At 41.9% G+C, this 27,295-nt stretch overlaps 1 protein-coding gene and 1 non-coding gene across 4 annotated transcripts in view; one reads left to right on the forward strand and one right to left on the reverse strand.

Annotated features, from left to right (window-relative positions):
- Nucleotides 1-1,464: 1,464 nt before the first annotated feature.
- MAPRE2 (microtubule associated protein RP/EB family member 2) overlaps nucleotides 1,465-27,295 on the forward strand; it is a 104,916-nt gene continuing 79,085 nt past the window's right edge. Inside the window, exon 1 of one of the 3 annotated variants that reach the window (XM_061995330.1) lies at nucleotides 1,465-1,479. Coding sequence is in view for 1 of the 3 variants with exons in the window: in XM_061995327.1 (XP_061851311.1) it covers nucleotides 10,702-10,773 (72 nt within the window). In the remaining 2 variants the exon portion in view is untranslated. Of the gene's footprint in view, nucleotides 1,480-10,648; nucleotides 10,774-27,295 lie in introns of those variants that run through there. The other 2 variants (XM_061995327.1, XM_061995329.1) reach the window with 2 other exon arrangements.
- Nucleotides 7,575-7,648, reverse strand: TRNAN-GUU (transfer RNA asparagine (anticodon GUU)). Its single transcript has one exon. It is a non-coding gene; the product is annotated as a tRNA-Asn (tRNA).

Here is a 27,295-nt window from a genome sequence, read left to right on the forward strand (position 1 = left end):
ATTTCACAGTTTTAGCACCATCTCATCTCTGGTGCAAAGCAGTGCCAGCAGCATATCACTGATCATCGCTCTTCTACTGTGAAACATCCAAATACCATCAGCCCAACTCTGCACACTTCAGAACAGATGGCTTCAATGCACTTGGTGGTGGTGAGCCCCTCTGCACCTCAGCTTCAGTCTGGGCCACTCCCAAGGCAGAGGCTGGTCTCTCTTCCTAGCAATGGGAAGGGTTGGTGGAAACCCCACAGGTATCCCCCATTGTCATTTTCAGGCCATTCATTTAACTAGGAGAGCTGAATTTCTGTAGTGGATCTGTACAGTCTGTGTATCACTAAGGATGTGGGATCCCATAATTTATGCAGCAAGATACATCCCATAAACATTGGAGAAGCAGCTGTCTCTCAGCCCTGCTCCTTCACACAGACCTGCTTGGAAAGAACAGCACTAGTGCCCCTAACACACATAATGCTTTCCCATCTCGGAAACAATGGGGTTACAGAAAATTCAAGATATTTATTTCATAGCTTCCGTGCTTCCCCCGCCCTATTTTTAATTTTGCATTAATTTAAATGTGCCTTAACATAATGCTCAGGTAGAAATATTGCGTTGCATTCAAAGTGAGGGAAGGTTCTGAATTGTTTCTCTTTTTCTCCAAGCCCCAGTTGATAGTTACCATTACAAAAATAAGAGAAAACATCCCACACAGAGATCGCCTCCTCCCAGCAGCTATGGCTACATGACACAGAGCTTAAAAACTCAAAACACTAGACTCCATGTGGGCAGGACTTGACTAACAGTCCATCTGCAGAGAAAAGAACTAAAGACAGGGTCTGAGCTTCCTCGGCTGGCTCGGTGTTGGTGAGCAGGCAGAATGGCTTTGACATAGCTGCTGATTCCAGCACCTCTTGCACAGTCGAGGCTTTGAGATCTGGGGAGGGAGCCAGCCGAGAGGGCAATGCCGGAGCCAACCTGAGTGAGAGAAGAGGAGAGAAGGAAAGAAAAAGAAAAAGAAAAAGAAAAAGAAAAAGAAAAAGAAAAAGAAAAAGAAAAAGAAAAAGAAAAAGAAAAAGAAAAAGAAAAAGAAAAAGAAAAAGAAAAAGAAAAAGAAAAAGAAAAAGAAAAAGAAAAAGAAAAAGAAAAAGAAAAAGAAAAAGAGAAAAAGAAAAAACAAAAACAGGGAAACAAGCAAACTAATAAATAAAAATAATATTATCGAACAATAAATGATACTACTGTCAGTCTGGGGCACTGGCTGCCCTGTGCGTGGAAACGCCGCCAGGCGGGATGCTCTCAGCGGGGCGGGGAAAGTCACTGTGTCGGGGCGGGGGGGGGAGTGCCGTGCCGTGCCGAGCCGTACCGTGCCGAGCCGTGCCCGGAGCGGCTGTCGTGGCACCTCCCGCGTGGGGCGGAGCGGAGAGGAGCAGGGCGGGCGGACAAAGCCAGGCTGTCAAGAAAGGAAAAGCGGCGGCAGCGGAGCAGGTGAGGAGAGCAACGGGGCATGTGCCACGCTGGCAGCGGGAGAGGCCGGCTGGCCGGGGCATGTCACGCGTGGGCGGCCTGGAGGGGCGCGGGTGGCTTTGTGCGACGCGGGGGAAGCGGATCACCTCGCGGGGCACGGGACGGGGTCTGCGTGGCCCCCTGTCCCGTGCCGCGCGGGACGATCCGTTCACCCGTGGGCAGCTCGGCGTGTCGCTGCCAGCCTGATGCAGCCATCGCCTCTGCCTGTGGGTCTGAGAGCACTTTGGGAAGGGAGCAAAGCAGTTACCCGTCGCTCCTCGTAAATAAAAAGACGGTGCAATTTCAGTGCCGCGACTGTGCGAAAACAACCCCTCGCCTCCAACCGAGTCCGCCCGGCCAGGAAGAAAAACATCTCAGGAGTATTACAATGAGTAGCTATCACTAGAGAGTAATTACTACTTGAGGGGCTTAAGGAGGGAGAAGCGTGTTTATGTGTTTGTTTTGTTGCCTTGAGTAGTTGAGAAAGAGAAGAGTTGTGGGCTGGCTCTGCAATGCGTTGTGTCGAAAGCAGGAAGGCGCTTTCAAATCCTTCGATACAGAACCAGTTTGCGCGCCGCCGCTGAGTTGGTAGCGTCCAAAACTGGCAACAGAGGCTTGAAAGGAGCTTTCCGTTGGTGTGCCTAGTGCTAGGGAAGCTCCGCGATGAATGATTCCCATTCCAGAGAATGCACCTAAAAGCCTGATGATTCAGCACGCTGCAGTCGCTGACCAAGCGTGGCAGCTCCTGCGAGGAAGGATGCAGCTCTACGAACAGATATTAACGCTACCAGAAGCTTCAAGCTTCATATGCAGGATTGGCACATGTGAAGTTGTGGGGTTTAAATATAAAATAAAACAAAATAAACAACAAAAATCCCCACCAGTTTTTCTTCTTAAACAGCTGTTTCTGACCATCCAAACAACCCACTCTCCGGTGCTTTCTGTGGTGAGTGAATTATAGTCCTTTTTGTACTTTACTTGCTTCCCAAAGGGATATTTGATTTTCATCTGTGACCCTCAAACTGTGTGGCAAATGAATTGAGGCTAGTAGTATAAGCTCGCGACTTAACATAGTGAGAAATCTAAAGCTGTAAAGAAGGTGAAAACCTTTATAAGAAAGCCTGCAGCAAATTTACTACATTTTAGAGAGGAGAAACACTGAGATGACATTTTAAAAATGGTATAGAACAGTATTTCAAACAAAGCATCCTTAGAGCTTAGAGGTTATTTTGGAAGATGCACTTACTTTTCTACAAGATACTGTCTTTTGAAGTCAAATGAATTGTGTAAAAACTTCCACAGGAACACTCTCACAAGGTAGATTTTTTTAGAGTCTGATTGCTTCAATGAAAAGCTAAGTATTTAGAAGTACCATCTCAAGGGAATGTTGACATAGTTGTTATTTAATGGCTATATGAGCAACTGAATGCACTGTCACGTCGGGATGCATAGGGCAGGGGCCAAATGCTGTCCAAATCCTTGGTGTACACATGCTCACTCCATCCCTTTTCCCTGAGATATAGATACTTCATCCAACAAGTGAGAAGATACAAAGAGCACAAACCGTCTTTGTCTCATGCAGGCATTGTCCAAAACCATTGCTGAGATTGAATAGTTGCTTGTTAGTAAAGCCCTTGCAGTGAATGAAGATCAGCCCCAAAGTGAAGGACAAGAGGGTTATGATCACTCAACTCACCTTCTGCCATATCCTGTGGGTACAATATTTGATTTACAGAAAGATCTCTGTTTTCCTAAAACATTAAAGATCTGTGGTCCTGCTGCTGTGGTGAGAAGTTTCATACAGTCCCTAGCAGAGAAAGCTGACGCAGATGCTATATACTCTATTTAAACACAACCACTTCAGAAATGACTAGCGGTTGATAAACTCGACTTTCCATGAGGGCAAGTGTGGTTTCCTTCAGTTTGCCTCAAATTCAGCCCACAGAAACCATAATCTACTTCAGCTTCACAAGGAGAAGAGGATCAGCTTATCGAGAATGGGGAGGACTCGGGAACAGCAGCGTATGGGGCAGTTAATGTCTTGTGGGCTTGGTGTCTACCTGTTACCTATACCTGTTGGAGATGTTTCAGAGACAGGAAAATACACATATTTTTCTGTGATCTTACTGTGAGGTGTGTGCCATAGCAGATTGGTATAATTTGGCCAGTTGCCCTATCACAGTGCCTGGTGCTGGATATGTTTTGGTCATTTGGAATGTTTTCTGTTTATTTGAAACTTTTGTCAGTTGACCACTTATCAGGTACCTCTTTGTCAAAGCTGAGTCTTCCTGTAGCGTGCCTCTTCCACTGAGAAGCAACAGGGACTCTGTGCCATCACTTTTGCCCCTCAGACAAGAGAAGCTTCCTGTCCCCAAAGGCAGCAGGGACAGCTTGCTCAGGAGGACAGAGTCTGTCTGAAGTGCCTTGGCAATAACCTAGACATTGACAATGCTGACTGGTAGTCTGGGCTGGAATAGTTATTTCAGCCCTATGATTTTGTCTTTATTGGCCTGATTTAGTTTTAGTCTAATATTCTAAACCTAAGGCCCCTCTCTGACAATAAAATTCCCAAATCAAGTTTCTTTCAGCTCTTAGAAGTTTTAAGTGTTCTCAAACATTTATCATTTTCTCCTGTGGCTAATTGGCATTTTCCTGTCTTATTTTTTCCATTCTTACAAATGCCACTGAAATATTTGTAGGAGTTTAAAAATATATATTTATCCCTGTTTATCCCATCACCCTACACACACTCCCAAAAGGATAATCACAATAATTCATCCAATTTAAAATAAAAGTATTAAAATGAGGGCTTTCAAAATTACTCAGACTTTTGCTAAAACACGTAATTCAAATTTACCTTAAAGTAGCTTTTACCTTGGCCCCGTTTCTTGCAACCTTGAAGCCTTAATACAGTGAAGTTTTTAAAAAACAACCTAATTCCAGAAGAGGGAAAAACATTAGACTAACACAGTTGGGTACATGGAATGCATTTTTCCCCCGGGCACCTCTGAAGAGTGATACTATATCATGTTAAAAACTGTAAACCATTGCCTCAGACGGGGTTGGGCTGGGCTGGTGTTTGCATGAGGCAACAGGAGGGAGAACTTCGGCTGGTGCAGAGAGCCGTGTGATGAAAAGCATGTCCATAGCATCACACCGAGTCACAGGTGTCACAAAGACCGACTGTTGCGTGACGGTACACATGGTGTTGTTGGGTAAGGGTTAAATGAGACCCTGACCCTTTCAGCAGTTTTATAGATTCATTTATTTATTTTTATGCATGTATATTTAGGTGTGTATGTACATAAAAATCCTTGTTTTGGCTTAGCACCTTTGAGGGTACCTACAACTGACAATGTGAAATCCTGGGGAATTTATGAGCAGCTTTTGCATCCTTTTTGTCACAGGATGGCTGTGGATCCTCCCCACTGACAATATTTATGATGACCATCTCTAGGAGCAGCGAACTCTGAGAGAGCAATGAGCACTCAAAGGGCTGCAGGAGAAACTGTGGGGTTTAGTTCATCTGCGGGAAGAGTGGGTGGGAAAAGAACCGCAAACAAGGTGTTTTTTCCAAGGGATTTAAAATGACATTTCATGAACCGTAAGGGAGAAGCAGTGACTCATCTTCTGCATTTGGGAAAGCTGGGTGAGGGAAAAGAGGATTGGCAGCAATGTTCAAGAGAGGGGAGAGGAGAATGCAAAACCTGACCTGCTGGCAAAGGAACCCAAAAACAAGAACACTCTAGGAAAACCATTGGGTCAAACATTCATCATACCATTATCTAATTTGATCTCAGAACAGTTTCACATTGCATTTGTCCCCGATGAGTTGCAGTGCTGCCCTAGCACGCAGTCACTCCCTGTTCTGGGAGCACTGCCCAACGTCAGCAGGCAGCAGCAGAGCTGCCCTGCACTATTTTTATTATGGCCATGTTGAAGAAGTGTTTTTAAAAGGCTGAAGAAAAGCAACCCTGCTGTCTAATAGAGTCCCTATAGCAAGAGCAAGGCTCAAATCTGACCAGCAACTGCCGCCCTAAATGAGGGACAATTCTTCACAGTGATATGGTAAAGATGCCTGATGGTGGTGAAGAGAAGGAGACAGGGTGGTAGAGAAGATGAAAACCTGACAAAGTTTGTGGTGATCCTGGTTGAATACCTCCGCAGTCCTAGAAACTTCTGCATCTTGTGCTGAAGAGTTTTTCATTCATCCAGCTTCATTCCACTGAGCTTTGAATGACCCCAGATTTCAAATTTTCCCTATTTAAAGTTTAGGAGTGGTTCTAATACTTCACAGGAGCCTGATTTTTAACCTGGTCTTTTCTGGGAATGCCTCACAGTATTACTTTTCCATCTTCTATTCATAAGCCAGTGGTATTTCTTTAGTAAGGCAATTTCAGATACTGAGCACGACAGTTACTCAAGTTTTCTATTTTTTCCTTAAGGGATAAAATTAGTAGGGTCTTAACACTAGATGAATGACATACTTTCAGGTTGATAGCAATTACCAATGCTGAACCACATAAAAAATAACAAGTTGCAAGAAAGTACAAATCCTACATAGATCTGACAGGTGAGAAGAGAAGGATGTAATGTGCAGGTCTATTGGCTATAAGTTTCAGACACCTCTGTTATCTTAATCTAATAAATCTTGATAGAATTGTTGACGTTGTCAGGAGAAAATATGTCTGTCGTTTCACCACATGGTTTGTTTGTGCAACATCTGATGTGAAATGGCCAAATATCTTCTCCTTTCCAAAGGAATTTTATCAAAGTAGGCTTTGATATGGTAACCATTTTAGGTCTCAATACTGGGTTGAATATAGAGTAGTAACAATCTCTCGAAAGAGTTTAAATCACACTGCAAATGAAGCATGATGAGTTTTATCAAAGGAAAGCACTGCATTTTGTTTGCCTTTACAATATTCAGAGTAAGTAGAAATGCTGTGAGTAAACTCATTCTTGACGTTTCATTGCAATGTGTCACTTGAAACTAACCTTGGATTTCTTGAGTCATCTCTGCTGGGAACGCGGCATCCCTTGGTGAGCTTACAATTCTGAATTGAAGAGTATTTGCAAGCCAGAAACATAGACTCAGACTAAGAGGCAAAACTGAAGCAGTAACTGAATATCTCTTTTAATTTCCATCAGAGTCTTGAGTCCTTCATTAGTTCAGAAGACATCGTCTGGCAGGAGTACCTGCAAATACAAATATTGTTTGGCAGTGTTTAGGTCTTATGGATTTAATGGCCAAATAAATACATTTTCAAATACCTGCAAATGTTGTCTGCTTTGATGTGTAACTATCTCATTGGCAGATGGCACAAGCACATGGTTAGAATTAATAGATGTATACACACAAAAGGAGAACAGGTGACTTCTGTTTGTAATTAAGCTAATCACAGAGGCAGCAGAGAGCTCCTGCCTTGTCAAGATTATTGCTTAAACTCCAACTACTAGGCTGCACCACCAGAGCACACACTTGTCTTGGCATTTGATGCTCTACACAGCATTGTCTGCTTTGGGGTTTCCCTGGAGTGGTTAGTGGCCAATGTACATCCTGCAATGTTCCACTTCAATGTTCCACTTTACAGATCTGCTGTAAAGCTAAATAATTCAGTTATAACCAAACAATCAGATATTTTAAACCCCTGACATAAATAAAGTGTGCAATATATACAGACCAATCTTTTTCTTGCAGCTCAAGTTCTTGGCCATTATTAATTGCAGTAACTTTTTTATAGTCAGAGCTATTCTACTTCTTTCAACTCAACCCTTTAACTCCCTCATGAGGTTTGGTGTCAATCATAATAATGAGAAATACATAGAAAAAGAGGCAGGAAATGTAAATACAAGAGACTAGACGTTGGTAACTAGGTGTTAAACAATCAATCCACGGTAAAATTGCCAAGAACGTTATTTTTGTCTGATAGGGAAGCAAGGGTTGCAAGGTACAGGTGAAAATCTACACAATGTCAGAAGGAAACTGCTCAGGTTTTTTGATGAGACCGACTAAATAGTTCTAGATTAATTAAAACTCTCAGTTTGTAACCTAAGCCTTCAATATCGTGAGCCTGCGTCCCTGGGTGGGCTCGAACCACCAACCTTTCGGTTAACAGCCGAACGCGCTAACCGATTGCGCCACAGAGACTGCTCCGGCAGCCTCCGCCGGGTCCCGGCTGCCATGCCCACATCAGCCTGTCAAAACTCGACTTTCTGCAGAGATTCGCTGCTCTTCGACAACGAGCTCTCGTTCCCTAGGCTGGTCAGGGAGGCGGCGGGAAAGGCACAGCACCAGCTGGGGGGGGGACGCAGACGTAGTCAGGTCAGCCGTTCCCAGACCTCGCAGCGGGGTCAGAAAATGCTGTCCCTTACTGGGAGGAGTGGGGAGCAGTCTTGGCCTTCTGACGTCGAAGAAACCCAAAAAGAGCTTTTGCTCCAGGGACTGCCAAGCAGGAGGGACTGTGGAACGTAAAAGCGACAGAAACTCAGTCTCAGTTCCCCCCTACGCCCAAGTTGTCATCAGGCGGTTTAATTCTGTACTTTAAACACTCATGCCTTGCTACTTATGAGCAGATTCAGAGGAGCTCTAGCAACTGTCCTCACTGAGGAGAGCGAATGTGTTTTTAAGGCCTAGGCAAGCCTTAAAAGGACCAAAGTATGGTGACACTGACAGAGATGGGTATGACTGAAGTGCCTCCTCAGTGAGTACTGCCCTGCTAACTCCTTGCTTGCCACTCCGTACTTGCCTCCCCAGGTTTCAGTTGCTAAAATATGATCTGGTCAACTGAGCTTTAGCAATTTCCTCTGGTTATGGTGGCAAAAACCGTGATTGCTCTTAAAGCTGTTTGCCATTAGAACAGTTACTTGGTTGTTAAGAGGTGGTGGATGATATTCAGAAAGTAAGATTTTTTTTTCCTCCCCCACATGTGGGGTTTATTAGGGGCAAATCCCAAGCACTCAGCATTTCTTCTTTATTTGCTAGCTGCTACAGGTAAGACCATACGCAATTTCCCCATTTCATGTTTTAGTTTTGGGGTATAGCTACTATCAGCTAAACCAGCAGATCCTTTAAAAGTTAAATTATCATCTCTGGTATCTTCCCAGTTCAGTATTTCTAAACACATTATGGTTTCAAGCCCCAGCCTAGGAAATGCATCAGTGCAGAGTCGGCTGCACTGAACACAACATGCTCATACTTGTATCCTGTTTGCTGGTCTTGCCCATCTTCTGGGATATTCCTGCTCCTTTCACCCATGCCTGTGGGTTCCCCCACTGTTCCTGGGGAACATCGGTTCAGAAAAAGTGAGAACTCAACCAAGAATGTCAGAGCTGGCCCATTTTGTCAGTTGTTGCTAAAGTGGATAGAGAGGAAGCCCGCCCACAGGGTGCACCTCTGCTAGAGGACCTCACAGTAGTAGGAAAGCAAATAAGCTCAGCTCTGTTGCTCCCAATACTGAATTTAAATAGAACTGCTTTCTCTACTCATGCATGCTATGTTTGATTTGTGAACTTGCTAAGATGCTACCTTTTTCTGAGAATCATCAGACTTTCTTTAAAGGGTGAAATTATTTTATTGCCCTTGGAGAGCACTGTAGAGTTTTTGCATTCATGTGCAGTACAGCATGAGATTACAGACTTTCAGCCACAGAAAGGGACATGGGTATCTCTCCTTTAAATAAGAATTTTAAAGTAAAAGATGCTTTATTTTGCCTGCAGGGGTACAGTAACAATGAAAAGTGAATGCTTTTGTTTATTAAGGAAAATTTATTAAGGAAAATGTATTGTTGCAATGAAGGCACCATTTTACCTTCATCTGACATTGTAGGAAGTGGGGGAAGAGAAGCACAGGCATTTTTAAGCTTATATTGTAATTTTACAGTAAAAGTTACACATGAATACATATATTTAAAGACCGATTAGCACTTGAGAGAACTGGCCTGGTACTGAGCAAAGGGATGAATGTTCTTGTAATCAAGCTAACATTTGGTCTAAATCGCTAATTCTCAAGATAATACCTCAGCAATTCATATCAAGATGGAACAATCACTTCATCTTAAATACAGGAAATGTTGGGCATAATAGCCAATACTTGCAGAGATCTTGTTAACATAATTTCCTAATCACTACCTTGAAAGCAAACCAGATGACAGAAGCATAGCTGAGGTCCTGCCAAACACCTCAAGAACTCTGATTTCACACCCAGGCTCCTGCAGTAGTGCCAAGATAACCTCAACTCTTCGGTGCAAAAAAAAAACCACAAACCAAAAAACCTTAAGCACTGTTCTTATGCTTCCTTATAATTTTAAATACAAAAGCAAACAGTTGCAAGAGTACAAAAACTTGAGTAAGAAACAGGAGTGCAGACATCTGGATGTTTTTGTTTTGTACATCTAGACAATACGTAACTCCATGGGCAATACTGCCTTAGTGGCAACATCCTCATCCAATCTCCCCATCCTCTTGAACTAGGCCTTAAGGAGAGAAAAAAGTTAATTTTTTTAAAAGATGTGGAGTGTTTACAGGACAAAAGGGCAGATTCTAGTTTTTATTGGTGGTGACTTCCACAGTGAAGGCATGTGTGTGATGTAATGAGGCATGCAAAGGGCTTCGATCTTGCATCATCTTCATGATGTAAATGATGAAAACAGGAGCCTTCACTGGTGGTAGAAACTCATCAAGGAGTGATGCAAGTAGCAATTGCTGCAAGTCCACGGGTGTGTTGATTTTCAATATAATGCATCCCTAATAGAAATAAACACTAAAAGCTGTTCAACTTCCCCCAGGTTGTTACTGTAGTGCTTTTAAAAAGCAACTTAGCAAGCAAGCTCACCCATTAGATGTTTATAGACAAGGCTGCAGGAACTGCAAATATTAGACACCTCTAGTTTATTTCTTTATACTTTTCAAGTTAACTTGTGAAGCTATTGACTAATTTTTAGGTTTGGGTTGTTTTTTGGTTTTTTTTTTTCTTGAATAGAGTACATGACAAGTTGACAAAATTGTTATCTTACTTCAGAGAAGTGTTTTTATAGGCTCTCTGGGTTTCTAAATGGGGTGAAGGGTGGAGCTACTCATTTAGACACACCCGGGGTGAGCTTTATAAGAGGGAGTTTTCTAGGGGAGGTTCTTTCCTACCAGTCTGTGACACTGGCAGTTTTATTTAACAGGATTTTATTTTTTTTAAATTAAAAAAATTGCACAATGTCAAGGCCTCATAAAAGTTACCATGGTGGGGAAGCCCCTCTAAAAGAATCTTTGAAACAGCAAGGTAAGGTAAGTCATGGAGTCAGTTTTACTACTTTTCTACACATAATATGTTTTTACACATAATATTTCTGTGGCAGAGAGCTGCGTATTACTTGTAACTTCAAAGATCTATATCTTCTCTGCCATGTATAACTGGAGCTTTGTTCTCTGTAGCCTTGTACTTCTGTAAGACTAACTCAAAGCGGGGGAAAAGCAACCTTAAAAAAACATCCCGGAACTTAAATGGAGTTAGAGAGGTTGTAATTTGTTGTAGGGTGGTCAGGCTTTCAAGACTGGTGACTCTGAGAACTAACTTACACCACCTGTTAACATGGTGGTTGTAATTGTGTTGCTGATCTTCAGTCACACCGATATTAACCTCTCAAGCTTACTAATAAAAGATATACTATAGTTTATTGCACAATTGCTGTGGGTTAGTCATGACTTTCTGATACACCCAAGAATCCCACTGTAATTTTTGGCTTATACTGTATCACAATTTCCTTATGTATACATACGAATAATTGTTTGTAGGTTGTCTGTTCAGCAAGGGTCTCATGAGTTAGTGGATATCTCAGTGAGATTAGGTGCTATAAAGGTTTGTTTGGTATTGGATACAAGTGTTTGTTTTGCTATAATCTGTGTTGGTTTACAAGATGGATGGATGAAATCTTTTGTAATCATCAACTGAAGTAAAATGCGTTGTATCAAAAAGTGATCACAGCAATGTAGATTGTGTAGCATGGATGTGTCGAGAAGGCTGGTCAGGATAAAAAGTATGTACCTCATTACATGGGTTACCTAGCTCTGGCCATGTCACTGGTAAAGCAGAGTTGTGAGGGATTGGGGAGAGGGGAGTGAACCTTGAAAATACTTTTTAGGAGCTCTGGGAAATGGAATAAAGTCAAGATTTTTGAAACTTAATAAGCAACCAGAGACAAGCGCCTTAAAAATTAATGTTTTTCTCCAGTTACTTTATCTATACATAACTAGATTGGAAAAGGGTAATACATTTTCTTTTGTGACCCTTCAATTCAGAAAAAGTCACTAATATTTTTATTATTTGTTGCACCTAAAACCTGGGACGTACTTGAGGGTCTGCTAGTTGTCCTCCAGAGTATACTTGTATAACTACTATGTGCTAAAAAAAATAACCAAAGTAATGGTTCCTACAAAACTGGTAATGTTACTGGGTTCTCTTTTTCAAGCTGTAAGCAAAACTGTGAATTAATGTAGTTGGCAAAAGCTGAGTGATGGCCTCTTGGGCAAAATGCTATGACGTAAGTTGGAGAGGCTGTCAGAGCGTTTTGACTTTATGTGATTAGTAGACACAAGGAAATAAATGTGTCTTGCATTTGGATAGCTACATTTTATACCTTGATAATGTTGTGGTTTTTCTTTGGAGCTTCTACTGTCAGTATTAAACTTCTAGGATGCTTAACTTGAGCAGGGTGGTCACTTCTGCTTTTTGCCATGTGTTTTTGCTGATATGTAAGAAATTGTGGCTGTGCTGGACTGTGGTGAGAGAAGTCTTGTTTGACAACATATTCATTTCCTCCAAGGGAGTCCCCTTGGCTTTATCCACAGCCATTCTTCCGGGAGGCTGATGTGTTGCAGTTAAATTGGTCATAGACATTTTAAAGTGCATGGTATTTATTTTAAGTGTCTGATGTAGACCAAACTGTCAAAAAATATTTGTTGTTGTCTTCTGTTGTATTAATATGGGAGAGATGAAGGAAGAGGAAAAAGCTGTCAATACTGGCAGAAAATCTTAGGTGTCTCTGCTCTTAGATAGTTTTGGATGAGTTTTCTGAATCAGTGAGAGTTTGAGCTTTTTCAAGTGGGTAATGTAGAGTCACTTTCTTTTTGACATCTCTGTGTAACTGAATGTGTTTACAAATTTGGTCACCCCTTCAAACAGGGATTAAAGTGACTTCTGTCATTCTGTGGTTTGAAAAGCAGTATATATGGAACAGAATACTTATCCAGGGTAGTTCTGCCACTAACTTACTATTTAACATCAAGGAATCGAAGAGCACCAATTGTCCTATGGCTGATTACTTATTACATTTCATAAAATTAGATAAATCTTCAAAAGTCTACTTTTGAGTAGGTAAACTACAAGCCTTAGGGTGCCATCTTCCTCTTCTTATTTGATGTCTGTAGCCAAGTATGCACTAAGTGCAGAAAGTCCACAAAAGTGACTTCTTAGTGGCAAGCTAAGTAATTGAGGCAGATTGCCAGTAGCAATCTCAACTTATTAACTTATATTGTTGAAGTGGTGCATGAAGACTGACACTGACATCTGAATTACTCTAACGTGGTATTCTGTTAGTCTCTTCACATTTCAATACTTTTGCTACCAGAAGATTCAAGCACAAAATTTCAGCATATTTGGGTGGATGCTAAAATTAAGTTTTGCTCTGGGTGGTTCTTCATTAATTCATGCATGGCAACACAAGCATGTTTAGAGCCAAGCTGGGGGAGGGACGTGGGGTGGCTTGCAGGTTCATCTGGAGGTGGGTGCAGTAGTGGTCATGCAGAAGGGGCTGGCATGGGTGGCCTGAGAGGATCCAAGGGGAGGAATAGGGTTCTCTGAAGGATGGGTAGGGCAGAGTGTAAGGAGCAAGGCCTTCCACCATAACAGCCATTTTGGAGTCTTTGAGCAACCTTTAAACCTTGCTGGCCCTGCACAGTCTTCAGTGTGTCTCCTAGTTTCCCATCATCCCTTCCACTGCCACCAAGAACGGTAGTTTTCTGGCTCCTGAGTGAGGACAGAAATGCCCTTTTGTCTACATTCCTGAGTCAGACAAAGTCAGTTTTACTACTTCTGCTTGAGAAGACCCAAGCTGACCCTGTGTAGCTATTTGCCTCACTGCTTTGTGAATCAGCACAGTACTACAGATTCTCCTGTTCAGCTGTCATTTATTTAGATTGTGGAATCCTGAAATCAGACAGACTTTACTGCAGTGATTTTTAGGATATTTCTTTAACGTGACTGGATTTCCATAAAAAATATTTTTATTATTTTCTATGTAAATTATATTATCATAATATAATATATTGTCATAACATAAAAATGACAGAGGAAAGAGTTGGCTTTTGCTGCCCTAGTTCAAGTCAAACCAAGTTGCTGAGTTTAAACAATAAGTCTGTGGACTTGATTTTTTTTTTTTTTTTTTATTTCAGGTTTTATCCACTGACATTCATGTATGTAGGCAACAGTTTCCATCACAAGGAAGAAGGCTGAAGTTCATCTCCTTTGTGCAAAGTGGAAGGGTAGTTGCAAAGAATGTGGTGTAGAGTGAAAAATCTTCTTAGATAACTGATATAAATGTCAGAGTAAGAAATATAACTTCCAGTTAGATAACACTTGGCTCAAGACAGTGTTTTTGAGGTATGTTTGTAACATACTTGACCACATCAGGTAAATAGTGCAACTAGCATCCCGCATAAGGGATTTGATGATGATGCGTAATTTCTGCTGCAGCAATAATCCCTTGTTGGCATGCAGGGACTAAAGGCAACATGTGATCATGTTAGAAAACCAGACAGAAAAATCCTGTGATGGGCTTGTCAAATGACAGGGAACTTATTATGTAGCTGTGGAATAGACCAACAAGAAATGTTTGTCTGACCGATAGCAGTGCTATCTCTTGTCTTCCTCTGAAAGGAGCACATAGCTACTGGTACAGTTCTGTCTACTAAAACAATGTGGCACAGAGGAGCTGGTGCTGCTCTGTTACAGCATTTGCTGTGTGCTACTGCAAGAAGTTCAAAGTGCTGCCTTCCACTCTCTGACTGTAAATATTTCAAGTTTTATTGAATTCAATGATACACATTGCGTTTATGTCTTATCATGTATGTTTGCAGTAGCCTAAATGCATCTATTAAAGTCTCCTAGGGCTGATGGTACAGGTTATAGGGCCTCTGAGATTAATTCCTGTAGGTATCCTGCTGTGCAATATGATGTTTATGTATTTTTTTCCACAATAACCCATTTACTCACTTTTAAAACATGAGATGGCATGAAAAGGTTTGCTCAGAACAGTGTCTGAGGTAAACCTGAATGGTATTTCTGCCTTTCTCATAGCCCTAAGGGTTCGTCCTGGAAGGTGCTGGTGAGCCTGCTCAGAAGCAATTGATGGGAGCTGGGTATCACTTTGGGTATTGCTTTCAGAGTGCTGCAGCAGGACCTGGAACTGGCCTAAGTTTTATGGGGGAACCACACTCTCTTTTCTATTATATGAGCATAATTGAGGTGTCGGAGGCTTCCAGCCCACAAAACTGATTTTATTAGACCATAAAAACACATGTTAGAAGCAAAGGCACTTACCAATGGGAAAACACTTGCCAACGGGGAGAGAGATCTGGTAGATCAGATTAAAGCTCTTTAAAAATATGTCTTCCATGCCCAACGTGTCCTGTGCAGTACAGTCTTTCCCTCATATCCTTTCCAGTTCTCTAATTTTTTGGATTCTGAAATTGAAGAAATTCTGGACTGTCCCTAGAAGAGTTTGTTTTCACTTCTTTCTGGGCTTACCTTTTGGCTCAGCTCCCTGGCACGAGACCAGAACTTTGCTCAGGCATCTGCTGGTGTCCATTTCACTCCCAGCTCACCCTATGGAGTGCACCTACAGCTAAGTCCCACAAAAGTGAAAGAAATAGCTCTCTATGTGTGTATGAACATAAAAACTCTCTTTGCATTGGGTTCTCTTGCCATGCTACCAGATGCTTTTCCATTGGTATCAAGCAGAGATCAGCCCATCTCTTCTGGGATGTGGGCTGCTGAAATGTGATTTTTATGCCAAATTAACAAAGCAACTGTAAAAGAAGCAGAAACTTGTTCCAAGTTTGATTTCTTAGTGTCAGAAAACTGTTGCACTGGCTTGTACATCTTTTTTTTTTTTTCCTGTGTGGAATAGTAGGAGGAAGAGCATAGCACCTAAACAAGGAAAGGTTGTAAGGATCTCTTAAACAAAGCAGGAGTATTTCTGGGATTACAAGTAGTGTGTTTCCCATTGTAGCATTATATCACTTGGTTAAAGTTGAAACAGCTTCAGTTGTTTTATTTACACGTAATACGTCAAAATGTATTTGTCTTGATCATTTCCACATTCTGGAAACTAAACTTCAGCATCAATTTGTCATTGAAAAAAAGTAGGAAAGCTGACAATCTTCTCAGGAGTACAAAAGTTTCTCAAAACCAACACATTACACTGAGGGAATGCAGAATAACACAGAAATAAAATGATGTGCTCGTGCTCTTGACAGGCAAAAGGCATTTAGTTTGATAAGGTGCCAAACAGTGTCATTTTGAAAGCACTGGAAAGACTTCCAGCTGTTTTGCGTGTGCTAACTAAATATGTGGGTGAATTAGAATTTGTCCCTGTGCACATTTCACCAGAACTGACTTTGCCCAATCTGGTTAATTGAAGCTCAAGTGCAATTTGTTGCAGTCTCCTGATGATATTTTTTATCAAGATGGCATTTCTCTGAGCATCCCACCCCATGCTGAAGTGGAGGGCTGTGTTTGCAGAGGTGTAGCAAGGCTCTCCTCCAAGCTTGCTAAGGGAGATGATGCCCTGCTCTGACTCATGTGGAAGGTGTGGTGTGTTTTGACCAGGAGTGGAAGGGCGTAAAAGTCGCAGCAGAGTCTGACAAGCCTTGCAGGGAAATCAATGTCATGGGAAAACGTAGGTTGAATCTTGCATTTTTGCTATGTGAGTTAACAAGCAAGCTGACTACCAAAAAGGGAGAAAAACTGGACTTACACCATGAGCATATGTAAACTGCTTGTTAGCTTGTGAGAGGGAGACCTTCTTTTGGCTGATGCTGGATGCTTCAGCTGTGGATACTATCCAGCTGTTCATTTCTTCCACAAATTACTACCTTGATTCACTTCAGACATGTTCAGCTCAGTAATATCTTGTTACGGGGACTTCTGCTAGCTGACTAATCTTGCTGAAAAGAGAAAAGCTTGAGAAATAAGGGTTTTACTTGCAGGAGTTTTATTCAGAGCAGCAAAATGCACGTTCACCTCTTGCACATGTTTTAATAAACAGTGCTATGTATAATGCAGTTATGCATGAAAATATGGGACACTTGCCATCTTGGGAGCCCTGGATGCAAAGAGACTATTTATGCAAGATAGGAAATGTGTCAAGCACTCTTTCAGGCTCAGCTGAAGGACACCCTGGTCTCTCCAAAGAAAAACATGTTCTAGGAAGCTGCTGCTACAGAAAGTGCCAGTTTCAAGAAAATTTATCTGGCAACATTAAAAGGGACTAAGCTGTCTAGGACAGATTGCTTGTGCCTAAGAAGTAACAGAAAGACAGGTTCTTCTGTACAGGATTTCTTGTACTCTGTTTTATGAAAGAGGGAAACAAAAATAAAAACAAACCCCAAACAAAATGGCACACCACCACAGAAAATCCAAACAAACAAAAAAATAACCACCAAAATGTCCAGAGTTTTGCTTGCCAATCTAAGGTAGCAGGCTTTATCTTCTAAATGTGAAAAATTGGCCAGTTAAGATAGTCAATTTTGTTAAGGCAAATAGCATGCATGCAAATAGGATGTCAGTCCAAAGTACCTGTTTCTTGAGTTAAGTGATGACTTTTCTAAGCTTGGACAGCAAAAAGAAAACATAAATATCTGGGAAAGGCAGTTAGGGAAGTAGCTACACTTAAATTGTGTATACTACTGAAAATAGTTCAGTGGCTCTCCAAATCAGTACTAACAGACAGTGTGCTGAAGGAAAAACTTTCCAGAGCATAACGTTGTAGAACTTTAAATTCAGTCTGATACCCTAGAATAACTTGGAGACTACCCAGTTATCTATTTTCTAATAAGCAGAAGTGATGCATGTGTCTTCAAGTTAATGGACTGGTCCACTGCATTCTGTGACTCTTGTCTGCAGAACAATGTGAAGAAATAATTCCTATGAGCTTTGTACTGCAGCCTCTTAGAGGAAATAGTGAAGCTCAAAAATGCAGCCCAAAACCTTCTGTTTTGGTAGATTTCAAACTATCCTTTCAGAACAAAGAAATCTTAATGGGAGGGGTTGAAGTTTGACAGCCAACCTTTTGAATACTTTCCCATATGACTTGCTTTAATTGAGTGGTATCGTGGAGTACTTAAATGAGTTAACAGTCTGTCACACTTATCTGGAAGACTGGAATGTTTTCCTTCAACTTGAAGTTCACAAGCTGTGATCAGGTGGCAGTGTTGTTATAACTGAAGGAGTAGAAGGTATTTATGCAGCTTTCAAATACAGCTCTGCTTTGAAGAACCCCTCAATATATTCCTGTAATATAGAGACCCATTTCTGGTTTCCAGCTCTATAAATACTCAAGATCCAAAAAGCTTAGTTGACTCAATGCTGCTTTTGTCAAATATACAAGCTTTGCAGTTTTAGCTGTAATCACTTTTGTGGACTTGTTATCATAATGCAAGAGTCTTCAAGCTTCAGTACTTTCCCATCTTGCCGACAGGATACAAGATTGCCCTTGGTTTCAGATAAACCTTTTACAGGGGTAGGCTTTTGATCCTTACTGAGAAAATAGGTAGCTATTGTATTTCTCGGTGAAGTTCATTGTCTCATAGTGATCAGAACCTGGGTAGGGTAAGCAAACCAGCTCTTGCTGGTTTGAAACATGCACAAATAGCAAATAGCATTCCTCTGCTGGCTCCCCCAAGGCATCCAATCCTATCAGCATACCTAGATCACGTTATCTGTGCCAAACACAGCAATTGCTGTCTGCTTTCTGTCAAAAAATGATGACACAAAAGTGAGGAGTGGCTGATTCAGTGGAGGGTTGTGCTGCCATTTAGGAAGATCTAGACTGGCTTGTGAACTGGGCAGAGGAACCTCATGAGATTCAACAAGGGCAAGTGCAGAGTCTTGCACTTGGGGGCGAGCAACCCCATCACCAGTATAGCGTGGGGATTGACCTGCTGGAGAGTAGCTCTGTGGAGAGGGACTTGGGAGTCCTGGTTGACATCAAACTAAACATGAGCCAGCAATGTGCCCTCATGGCCAAGAAGGCCAAGAGCATTCTGGAGTGTATCAAGAAGAGTGTGGCCAGCATGTTGAGGGAGGTTCTCCTTCCCCTCTACTCGCTCCTGGTGAGGCCTCATCTAGAGTACTGTGTCCAATTCTGGGCTCCCCAGCACAAAAGAGACAGGGAACTTCTGGAGAGAGTCCAGCACAGGGCCACCAAGATGATCAAGAGACTGGAACTTCTCTTTTTTGAGGAAAGGCTGAGAGATCTGGGGCTGTTTAGCCTGGAGACGAGAAGACTGAGTGAAAACCCTATCAATGCTTATAAATATGTAAAGGGAAGATGTTGAGAGGATGGGTTGAGTCTTCTTTTCTGTAGTGCCCAGTGACAGAACAAGCAGTAATTGACACAAGCTAAAACACAAGAAGTCCAACTTGAACACAATGAAAAACTTCTTTTCTGGGAAGGTGCCCTGGCACAGGCTAACCAGGGAGGTTGTGGAGTTTCCTTCTCAGGAGGGTTTCAAAACATCTCTGGATGCATTCCTGCGTGACCTGATTGATGTGAACCTGCTTTAGCAGGAGGTTGGACTAGATGATCTCTAGGGGTCCCTTCCAACCCCTACCATTCTGTCAAAATATGTGCAGAAGAGTGTTAAGTGATGGTGTGCCATTCCTCCGCCTCATAAATGGGAACGGTTGAAGGACTGACTCAAAACTTGAGATACTAAAAGGGATCTGCACCACAGCAGTTAGGAGAAGGCTTAAAATGTGCTCCTCCAGAGGGTTTTGTAACCACTGGCTGTGATTGTCATGGACACCACCTGACCACTTTTCTCCATTTAGTGCTGTAAAAGATTAACATAGTCCCTTCAGCAGGGATTGGCACCCAAGGATGGTTGTCACACTGCAGGTCTATGGAAAAGTGACTCTTGCATGCCACCTTAGGCATGGATGGCTGGGACTGATGAGGTGAAAATGAGAGAGGAAGACACTCAGTTTTTGGATTTTGGTTTATGAGTTTTGGAGCACTTGTGGTGATCTCTGTGGCACAAATAAGGTCATGTAACACCCTTTAATGCATCTTCAGCTGTCATGTGAGCACCTTACCTAATCAGAGGTTCACAGGACATTTCCACAAACTATCCTTCCAGCCTTCATAGGTTTGTACATCTGTAATTGACTGCAAGTAATCCATTCTGCTCAAACGAGAGAAGAGTCCAAGAACTCATTGTCTGCATTTCCAGTGCTGGGCAGAGCAAAACTTTGGGGTTTTTTGAATTTATGTATTGGAGATCACATATTATAAATGTATTTTTAATATATTTTGATTCTTAAGGTCTGAAATAAAAATCAATATGTAAGACTTTAACTGCTTTTGCCATTGCCACAGATACTGGAATCCACCTTTATATCCCTGAGTTAATCCCATTTTCCTGTTCAGGAACTTGACGCAGAGAAAGGCATGCCAGAACTGTTAAGAGTGCTGAGGAAAAAGTCCGTACACTTGCAAGGGCTCCCTTTCTTGTATGAGGCAAGCAGGCAAGGAGCAGCCTGTAGTTAGAATACTTTCACACAGAGTCATTGGATGATACAGGTCGAAAGAGATCATCTCGTCCAACCCTTGTTCAAAGCCATCCCAAACAGATCAGGTTGCTCAGGAACTTGTGCTTTGTATGTCTCAAAAACATTCAGACTTTCCAGCCTCACTGAGCCCAATGCTCAGCCATTCTTGTGATGAAAACTCTTTTCCTAACATGTAATCGTGAATTGCCCTGTTGAAACTTGCCAGTTGTCTCTTGCAATGTCAGTATGTGCCTTTGAGAAGATCCTGGCTCCATCTTCTCTACACTCCTACTTAGGTAGCTGTGAGCTGGAGTGATCCCCCCCACTTTAAGCCTTCCATTATTCACACTGGACAAACCCACGTGCTCTAGCTCCTTAGCTATCTTGATACTGTAGACTGGGCTCCAGCATGTCTGTTGCTGGTTTGTGGCTCCCTGGTACACAGGTACTTCAGTTTCGCAAGCCCTGCACACAGAGGACTAATTACCGTCCTGGATCTGAAAATCCAGCCCAGCACAGGGTGGTTGTTCCCCACTGTAACAGCATACTGCTGAGTCTCTCAACTTGTCCACAGATACCTCAAGTCTTTCCCTGAAGTTGGTCTCCAGCTTTCTGGCACCCAGCAAGGTCATTCCCTTCCAGGGGCAAGAATTTTCATACTTGCTTCCTAGGCCTCTCCTTGTCTCTTTCTTGGTCTGAAATAAACACAGTGATTGGTGTATAGTTTTAGGTGATATTTTTATGTTTTAAAGAAAGCTACTGAATTCTGTAGCTTAGCAGAGATCACCAGACAGCTGGCATCCACAGGCATGTACTTGTAGTAAAGCGGTGTTAGAGTAGAGGGTTGGTAGGAGCATTTCTTCCTTTCCATGTGGCCACCTAGTTGATTTTTGCTGAATAGTCTCTGATGTGCTTAATTTTCTTTGCTCACTATTAAGAGATCTGAAAAACAAATCCCACAATAGAGGAGGATTCAGCCCATCTTATCTCAGGCATCCTAACCGAGCTACCTGCATTTCTGTCAGTCACATTCTGCAAGTGTGGATTACAGTGAAGGATGCCACTTAAATTTAAGTTACTACTTTTATTTAAATGTCTGCCTTTTAAAGCTCTTAAACCAACTACTTCTAAATATTTTGCTGGTCTCAAATATGGTATGGTTTTGATCCCTGAAGCAGTTCTGAGTCCTGTAGTTTGCTACAGCTGCCTGAATAACACTTCTATGGACGGTTTTTTTTTGGGGGCTCTTCCTACCATGCTTATTCAGCAGGCTCATGGTCAAAGAATGTCACCTGGGTACTTCAACGTATTATTATGCCATCAGGACTCCTCATTTTAGGCTTCAGGCTTTGCTGTCTTAAAAGAATTTCAGAAAATGTCTAAGTCAAAACACAGGTACAGTTTTTTTGGGTTTTAACATCTGAATGTATACCTTAAAGCTTTTTCCTTGAATCTTCTTTATAAATAGCTGACCAGCCTATAAAAATTAAGCCACAAATGAAGGCTAAATCTGGGCACAGGAAGTGATATATGTACAGGAAACTTGTGGTGGGTTAACCTGAACTGAAGTAGTTGCTGCTAGCTGGCCTTCATGTGCCTTTTACTTCATATTGAAGAGGGAAAAACTGATATGTGTTCTCCTATAGTCTCTGTACCCACCAGTCTTCATGTCGTATTTGAAGATTTCATGTCTACTTTTAAGGCTTAATATTCCAGCCCACTCTGTGGTACCTGATTTTGGCCAGCAGTACCAGCCAGTGAGTTCCTGCCTTCCCAGTTGTGCCAAGCTCACTGTTGACAGGGCCATACTGTGTACTGAAACAGAGAACTGCCCCAAATTAATCTTCTTAAATCTGTGAAAAAAGGTAACTTTGAAATTAGATCTGTTTCTGCTTCAGAATGGATTGGATTCAGAGTTGTTCCAGAAAAAATGAGGGGCAGCCCAGAGATGTAAGTAAAGAGCCAACAGTTAAGGCTGGAATGCCTTAACAGCAGTATAATTGCCAAATTCCTCATAACATGAAACCTTAGTCAGTACTAGTTTTTCTTGTCTCACTATAAAGCATAGGCATCACCACAGCATAACTTTGTTTATAAAGAGGAAATTTGATTAAAAGAAACGTTACGTGATTCTAGTTTATGAAACATAAGAGGTTCCAAAGAAATACAAGGAAGAATTTCTTCACTGTGAGGGTGATGGAGCACTGGAAAGGGCTTCCCAGATGGGTTGTTGAGTCGTCTTCTCTGGAGATATTCAAAACCCACCTGGACAAGTTCCTGTGTGACCTATTCTAGGTGGTCCTGCTCTGGCAGGGGAGTTGGACTTATATGATCTTTCAAGGTCCTTTCCAAACCTTAACATTATATGATTCTATGAAACAAAACAGACACCTGATCAACTCTGGTTATTCTTAAACCAAGTGCATTCTGTAAGGTGTTACCAAGCCTATCGGTGAAGTATATCAAAATGCATAATCACAGAATCTTAAGGGTTGGAAGGGACCTCAAAAGATGATCTAGTCCAACTCCCCCTGTCAGAGCAGGACCACCTAGAGTAGGTACAACAGCACGTACAGAAGTGCATCAATAGTAAACTACTGTCAAATCTGCAAACCACAAACAGGTGCTGAACAAAATTGGTGATTGTATTAGATGTAGAAACCAACAGATGTAGGTACTGACAATACAAGCAGAACGTCTTTAGTGTGATAGAAATTGAAATGCTGACATTAATGATTCTGAACTAAAGTTTAAACAGAAGGATGCCTCAGGTACTTGTTTTTCTCAAAAAGAAGCAAGGAGAGAAACTTTTTTTGTTGAAATGGAGCTAAGTATGTTGTGTCATCCTGCTGCTAAACCTAAGGAATGTGTATTTAGCATTCTCAGCTGTCCGTCCTATTAGATCTGTCACCTGCTGCTTGATATACTGGTTTGGCATTGCTTGTTATGCCAAAAAAAAAAAGTTTGCCAAATCTGTCTCACTAACTAAAATCACATAAACTGAGCTCTGTTACACCTTTTTCAAGTTGGAAGATAATTACTGCATCTCAGAATTAGTGAGCAGGAAGGTAGGGAAGGTATTTGTTAATAGGAGGAGAGCATGGCACGTAGGCTGCTGCAGATAGGTAGGTGTCACACTGCAGTTGGCTGGAGCTTTCAACCCAGCATTGTCTCCAAGGCACCTGGATCTTGGAAACTCCAGTTTACAAAAGGCTGAGGAGAGAGGATGGGAGAGGACAACAGAAATGACAGAAGTTGGTGTACTGCTCTATAGGGAGAGAAAGATAGTGGCTTACCAAGTAGGTTAGCAGAAGACCTTGTGAGAAAAGAGGCAACTAAGTAGGATATGCTTGGATTTGCTCTGTATGTAAATGACCAAAAAAAAGAGATTGGTGGTTTTGTAAATGAGGGAGAAAACAGTTTTATAAGAAGACTCTAGGACATTTTTCATGCCAATAGGTGACACAGAAATCGGAACACTGTGCAGAGAAGCAGAACTGCTGGGACAAATCAGTGTTTGAAATGGTAAAAGAGGTGGGAAGCTCGATCATACGTTCCCTAACAACATCTCACATCTTCTGGTGCCGCCTTCCTTGTGAAGCACTCTGGGTCAAACTAGGTTTCTCATGGTTTGAGTTGGAGGTAGTACTGAAGTCAGCTCTATTACATGATTGCTTTGCATCTGGTGCCTTCTATGTTACTGTTGCAGAGCTCATTTCTGAGTAGGTGTGGAGAACTTACCCAGGAACAGTGAGACAGCATAGGGTTGGGCTGTTAGTTAGCAGCAAGTTGAGAAATCTGCCAAACTGAAGTGTATGGGGGTTTTTGTTTTGGTTTTGTGATTCATGCACAGCTCATAAAAACAGCAGTTCTTTCATTTGACACTGAAGCTTTAATATTCATGTTTCAGTTTGTCTTTTCAACAGGAAAGCATCTGTAAATAGTGATATACACTGTTTTCTGATTTATACTCCAAGTTTGTCCATTTCTGTTATTTGTCAAGCTATTCTCCATACAGTAAATTCTTGGATAGCAGCCACAAGGGATTTGCTTGAATTCTTTCAGCTGCTAGAAACAAGGTGATTAAGTTATTTTCTGTAACTGTTGAGGATATTTGGGGCAGTAATAGATGACTGTCATCCCAACATCACATTCCTAGCCCTTCATGGAGGCAGAGGGAAGAAAAAGAAAGGATCTGTGCAGTATGGAAGAAAGCTTTCAGTGCATCCAAATACAGTAGCAGAAGGCTACTGTGGGCTCTGCTCACATAGGAAATACAGATCCTGGAGACAAAGTTTTGAAAACACATTGTTGAATACACTATATTTGACTTAAATCACCTTAACATTATCTCCTAGCTTTTCCTCCTTGTTCCTCCAAACTAAGCTATGCATACTGCTATTCATAGTATGACTCTATGATGTGTTTCTTAGACATTGTTGTACCCTGTTTTATGCAGATTGCCTCTGCTGTACTGTTGTGGGGTTTTTTTCCACTTAGTTGCTTTGCTTTCAGTGTGCATTTTCATATGTCTCTTGCCCCAATCCTTGTTTTGCTTTGGTGGTTTTTTTTTTTTTTTGAGGCCAGTGTTCATTCAAAATAAAGTTAATTACAGAATTTCAAGGGATATTGTCACAGAAGCCCCTTCTGTGTCAGTTGGTGTGAATGGGTTAACAGGTAACTAAGTTTGTGAATGTAACAATAGCTACCAGTATGCACTGAGAGGGAGCAGATGAAAGCCTTCTGAGACCAAATAAGCCCTGGAGAGCAGTAGTCCTGTTGAATCCACTAGACATCCCAAGATCCCATAAACTCTGAACAGCAAAAGTCTGGCAGTCCTGCCTCCCCTGGCACATGCTGGCATCAACAGCAGGTTGTGTAACGCAGCTGCATCTGAGGAAGTGGCAAACATGGGCTACAGGGCTGTACATACACATGGTGAAATGAGGGAATCCCTGAGGGAATTTGAATTCTGAAACCTGAATGCTTACCTGGAAACCTGTGGCTCACCAGTCTGACCTTCCCAGCTGGGCTTGGCCTCTTGACTCTTTACTGCTGTGGGGTGACGGGAGGGGGAGAACTGAATGCACAATGTGGGAATCATTGGCTATTAATCTGCCCAATTCTGTTAAATGCTGAACTCAAAACACTTACTAATAAACACTGGTCTGTTTCCCCAGTGCAATTCCCCCATCAGGAAAACTAATAATGTAATACAGGGAACTTACAGCTATCTGTAACTTCAAAACACTGGGGAAAAAAAATCATAAGTTTATGTCCTGAAAAAAAAAAGCATAATCCTTTTTTCTTATCTGTTTCACTACATAGAATTTTCTGACTTTTCTTTATTCGTCTTTAAATTGTTGCTAAGTCAATGAGGGCTCTCATGCTCTGAGGTCTTTTCTGGTTTCTGGATCCTCTACATCACTATCCCTTTGCATTTTACCCCTTGACCTTTTTCCTATGTTTCCTAGTGTGGAAGGAGTAATTTTTTTAGATATCATGGTAGGTGACTATTTGAGAGATGGGAACCTATTTTAAAATTAGTGCAGCCCATGCACGTTGGAGATTTTTTAGGAACTTGAATTGTGCTTGCTGGCCAGTGTTTGCAATTCAGAGTTGTGCATGGCCTCACGTGTAGCAGGAGGAAATGTCATCATCCACTCCTTTATTTTCATTGAACGCTTTTATCCCTCAACCCTTCCACAGAAGACTAAACTCCTCATCGTTACCTTCCTCACACCCACTAACTAGGACCTCAACTGTGTTTTTGTCCACTTAAATTAAATTCCACCTTAATGATCCAGTGTTTCCTACCACTCCCATGCCTGAGTGCTGCTCTGGCACCTCAAGCCAGAAGTACAGGTCAAAATGATGGCATGGCTTACGGAGCAAGTGGAGACCTGGCAGTGCTACTGCAAACAGCAGCAAGCAAGTGATAATTATCTGGCCATAGCCATTGCACTGATCCCTGTAGCTCAGGTAAGTACCAATGTGCAGGCAAAAAGTCAGGAGCTGTTTGTGTGATGTACCTCTTTGGTTTGACCTGTACAAGTATCGTGATCATGGTTCCAAGCTTCAGGAACCTCTGCTGTGAGGACTGCTTTCTTTTCATATGAAGACTGTCACAGAATCACAGAATCTGGAGAGCTGGAGGGGACCTGAAAAGATCATCTAGTCCAACCTCCCCTGCCAGAGCAGGACTACCTAGAGTAGGTCACACAGGAACTCATCCAGGTGGGTTTGGAATGTCCCAAGAGACACAACAGCCCATCTGTGCAGCCTGTTTTTGTGGTGGTGTTACTCAAATCCCTTCCAAACAGGTCTACATACTGAAGACAATTAAATAGTTCTCTGTCTTCAAGGTGCCATAAATACCACCCTCTTCAGAATGTTATAGTGTGGAAAATACTCCAGGAGCAAATGAAGTCTCACATTTCTAAAGGAATCACTTGTGTCTCTCAACTGCCATTGCCTGTTAGTTCTGATTAACAGCTTCTAACATGAGATTACTTCTGATCATCATATTAAGAGTGTTGAATCCTTACAAGTTATTTGAGTAGTGCAGTTGGATTCCAGCTTAAATTTAGTGGGGTCTACTTGAGCAAAAGTCAACATACCATGACAGATTTGATGTTCCTTTGCCAATAGGATGCCTGAGGTTTGTCAGCTGTGCTGGAATCACTTTCCACATTAAACAAATGAAGGGAGAGGGGAAAAAGTATATGGGAAAGCCAAGCTTAAGAGGCTTGGAGAGATTCAAAGGAATGAAACAATAACATGTTTAATAGCTAATTCACATTCTGGTTTGGCTTTAAGGTAGCTTCAGCCTTCCAGTCTGCTAGCAGCTTTCCTAAGTTCTTTGCCAGGATGAGTCACAGCTTCTGGAGCTGGGATCCAGTCATTTAGACAAGCCATCTTTAAAGGTCTGCTTACCTTTCCCAGATGATAATGAATTGGAGTAAGAATTGCTTTACA

Source organism: Colius striatus, chromosome 4, assembly GCF_028858725.1.
Source record: "Colius striatus isolate bColStr4 chromosome 4, bColStr4.1.hap1, whole genome shotgun sequence".
NCBI lineage: Eukaryota > Metazoa > Chordata > Aves > Coliiformes > Coliidae > Colius > Colius striatus.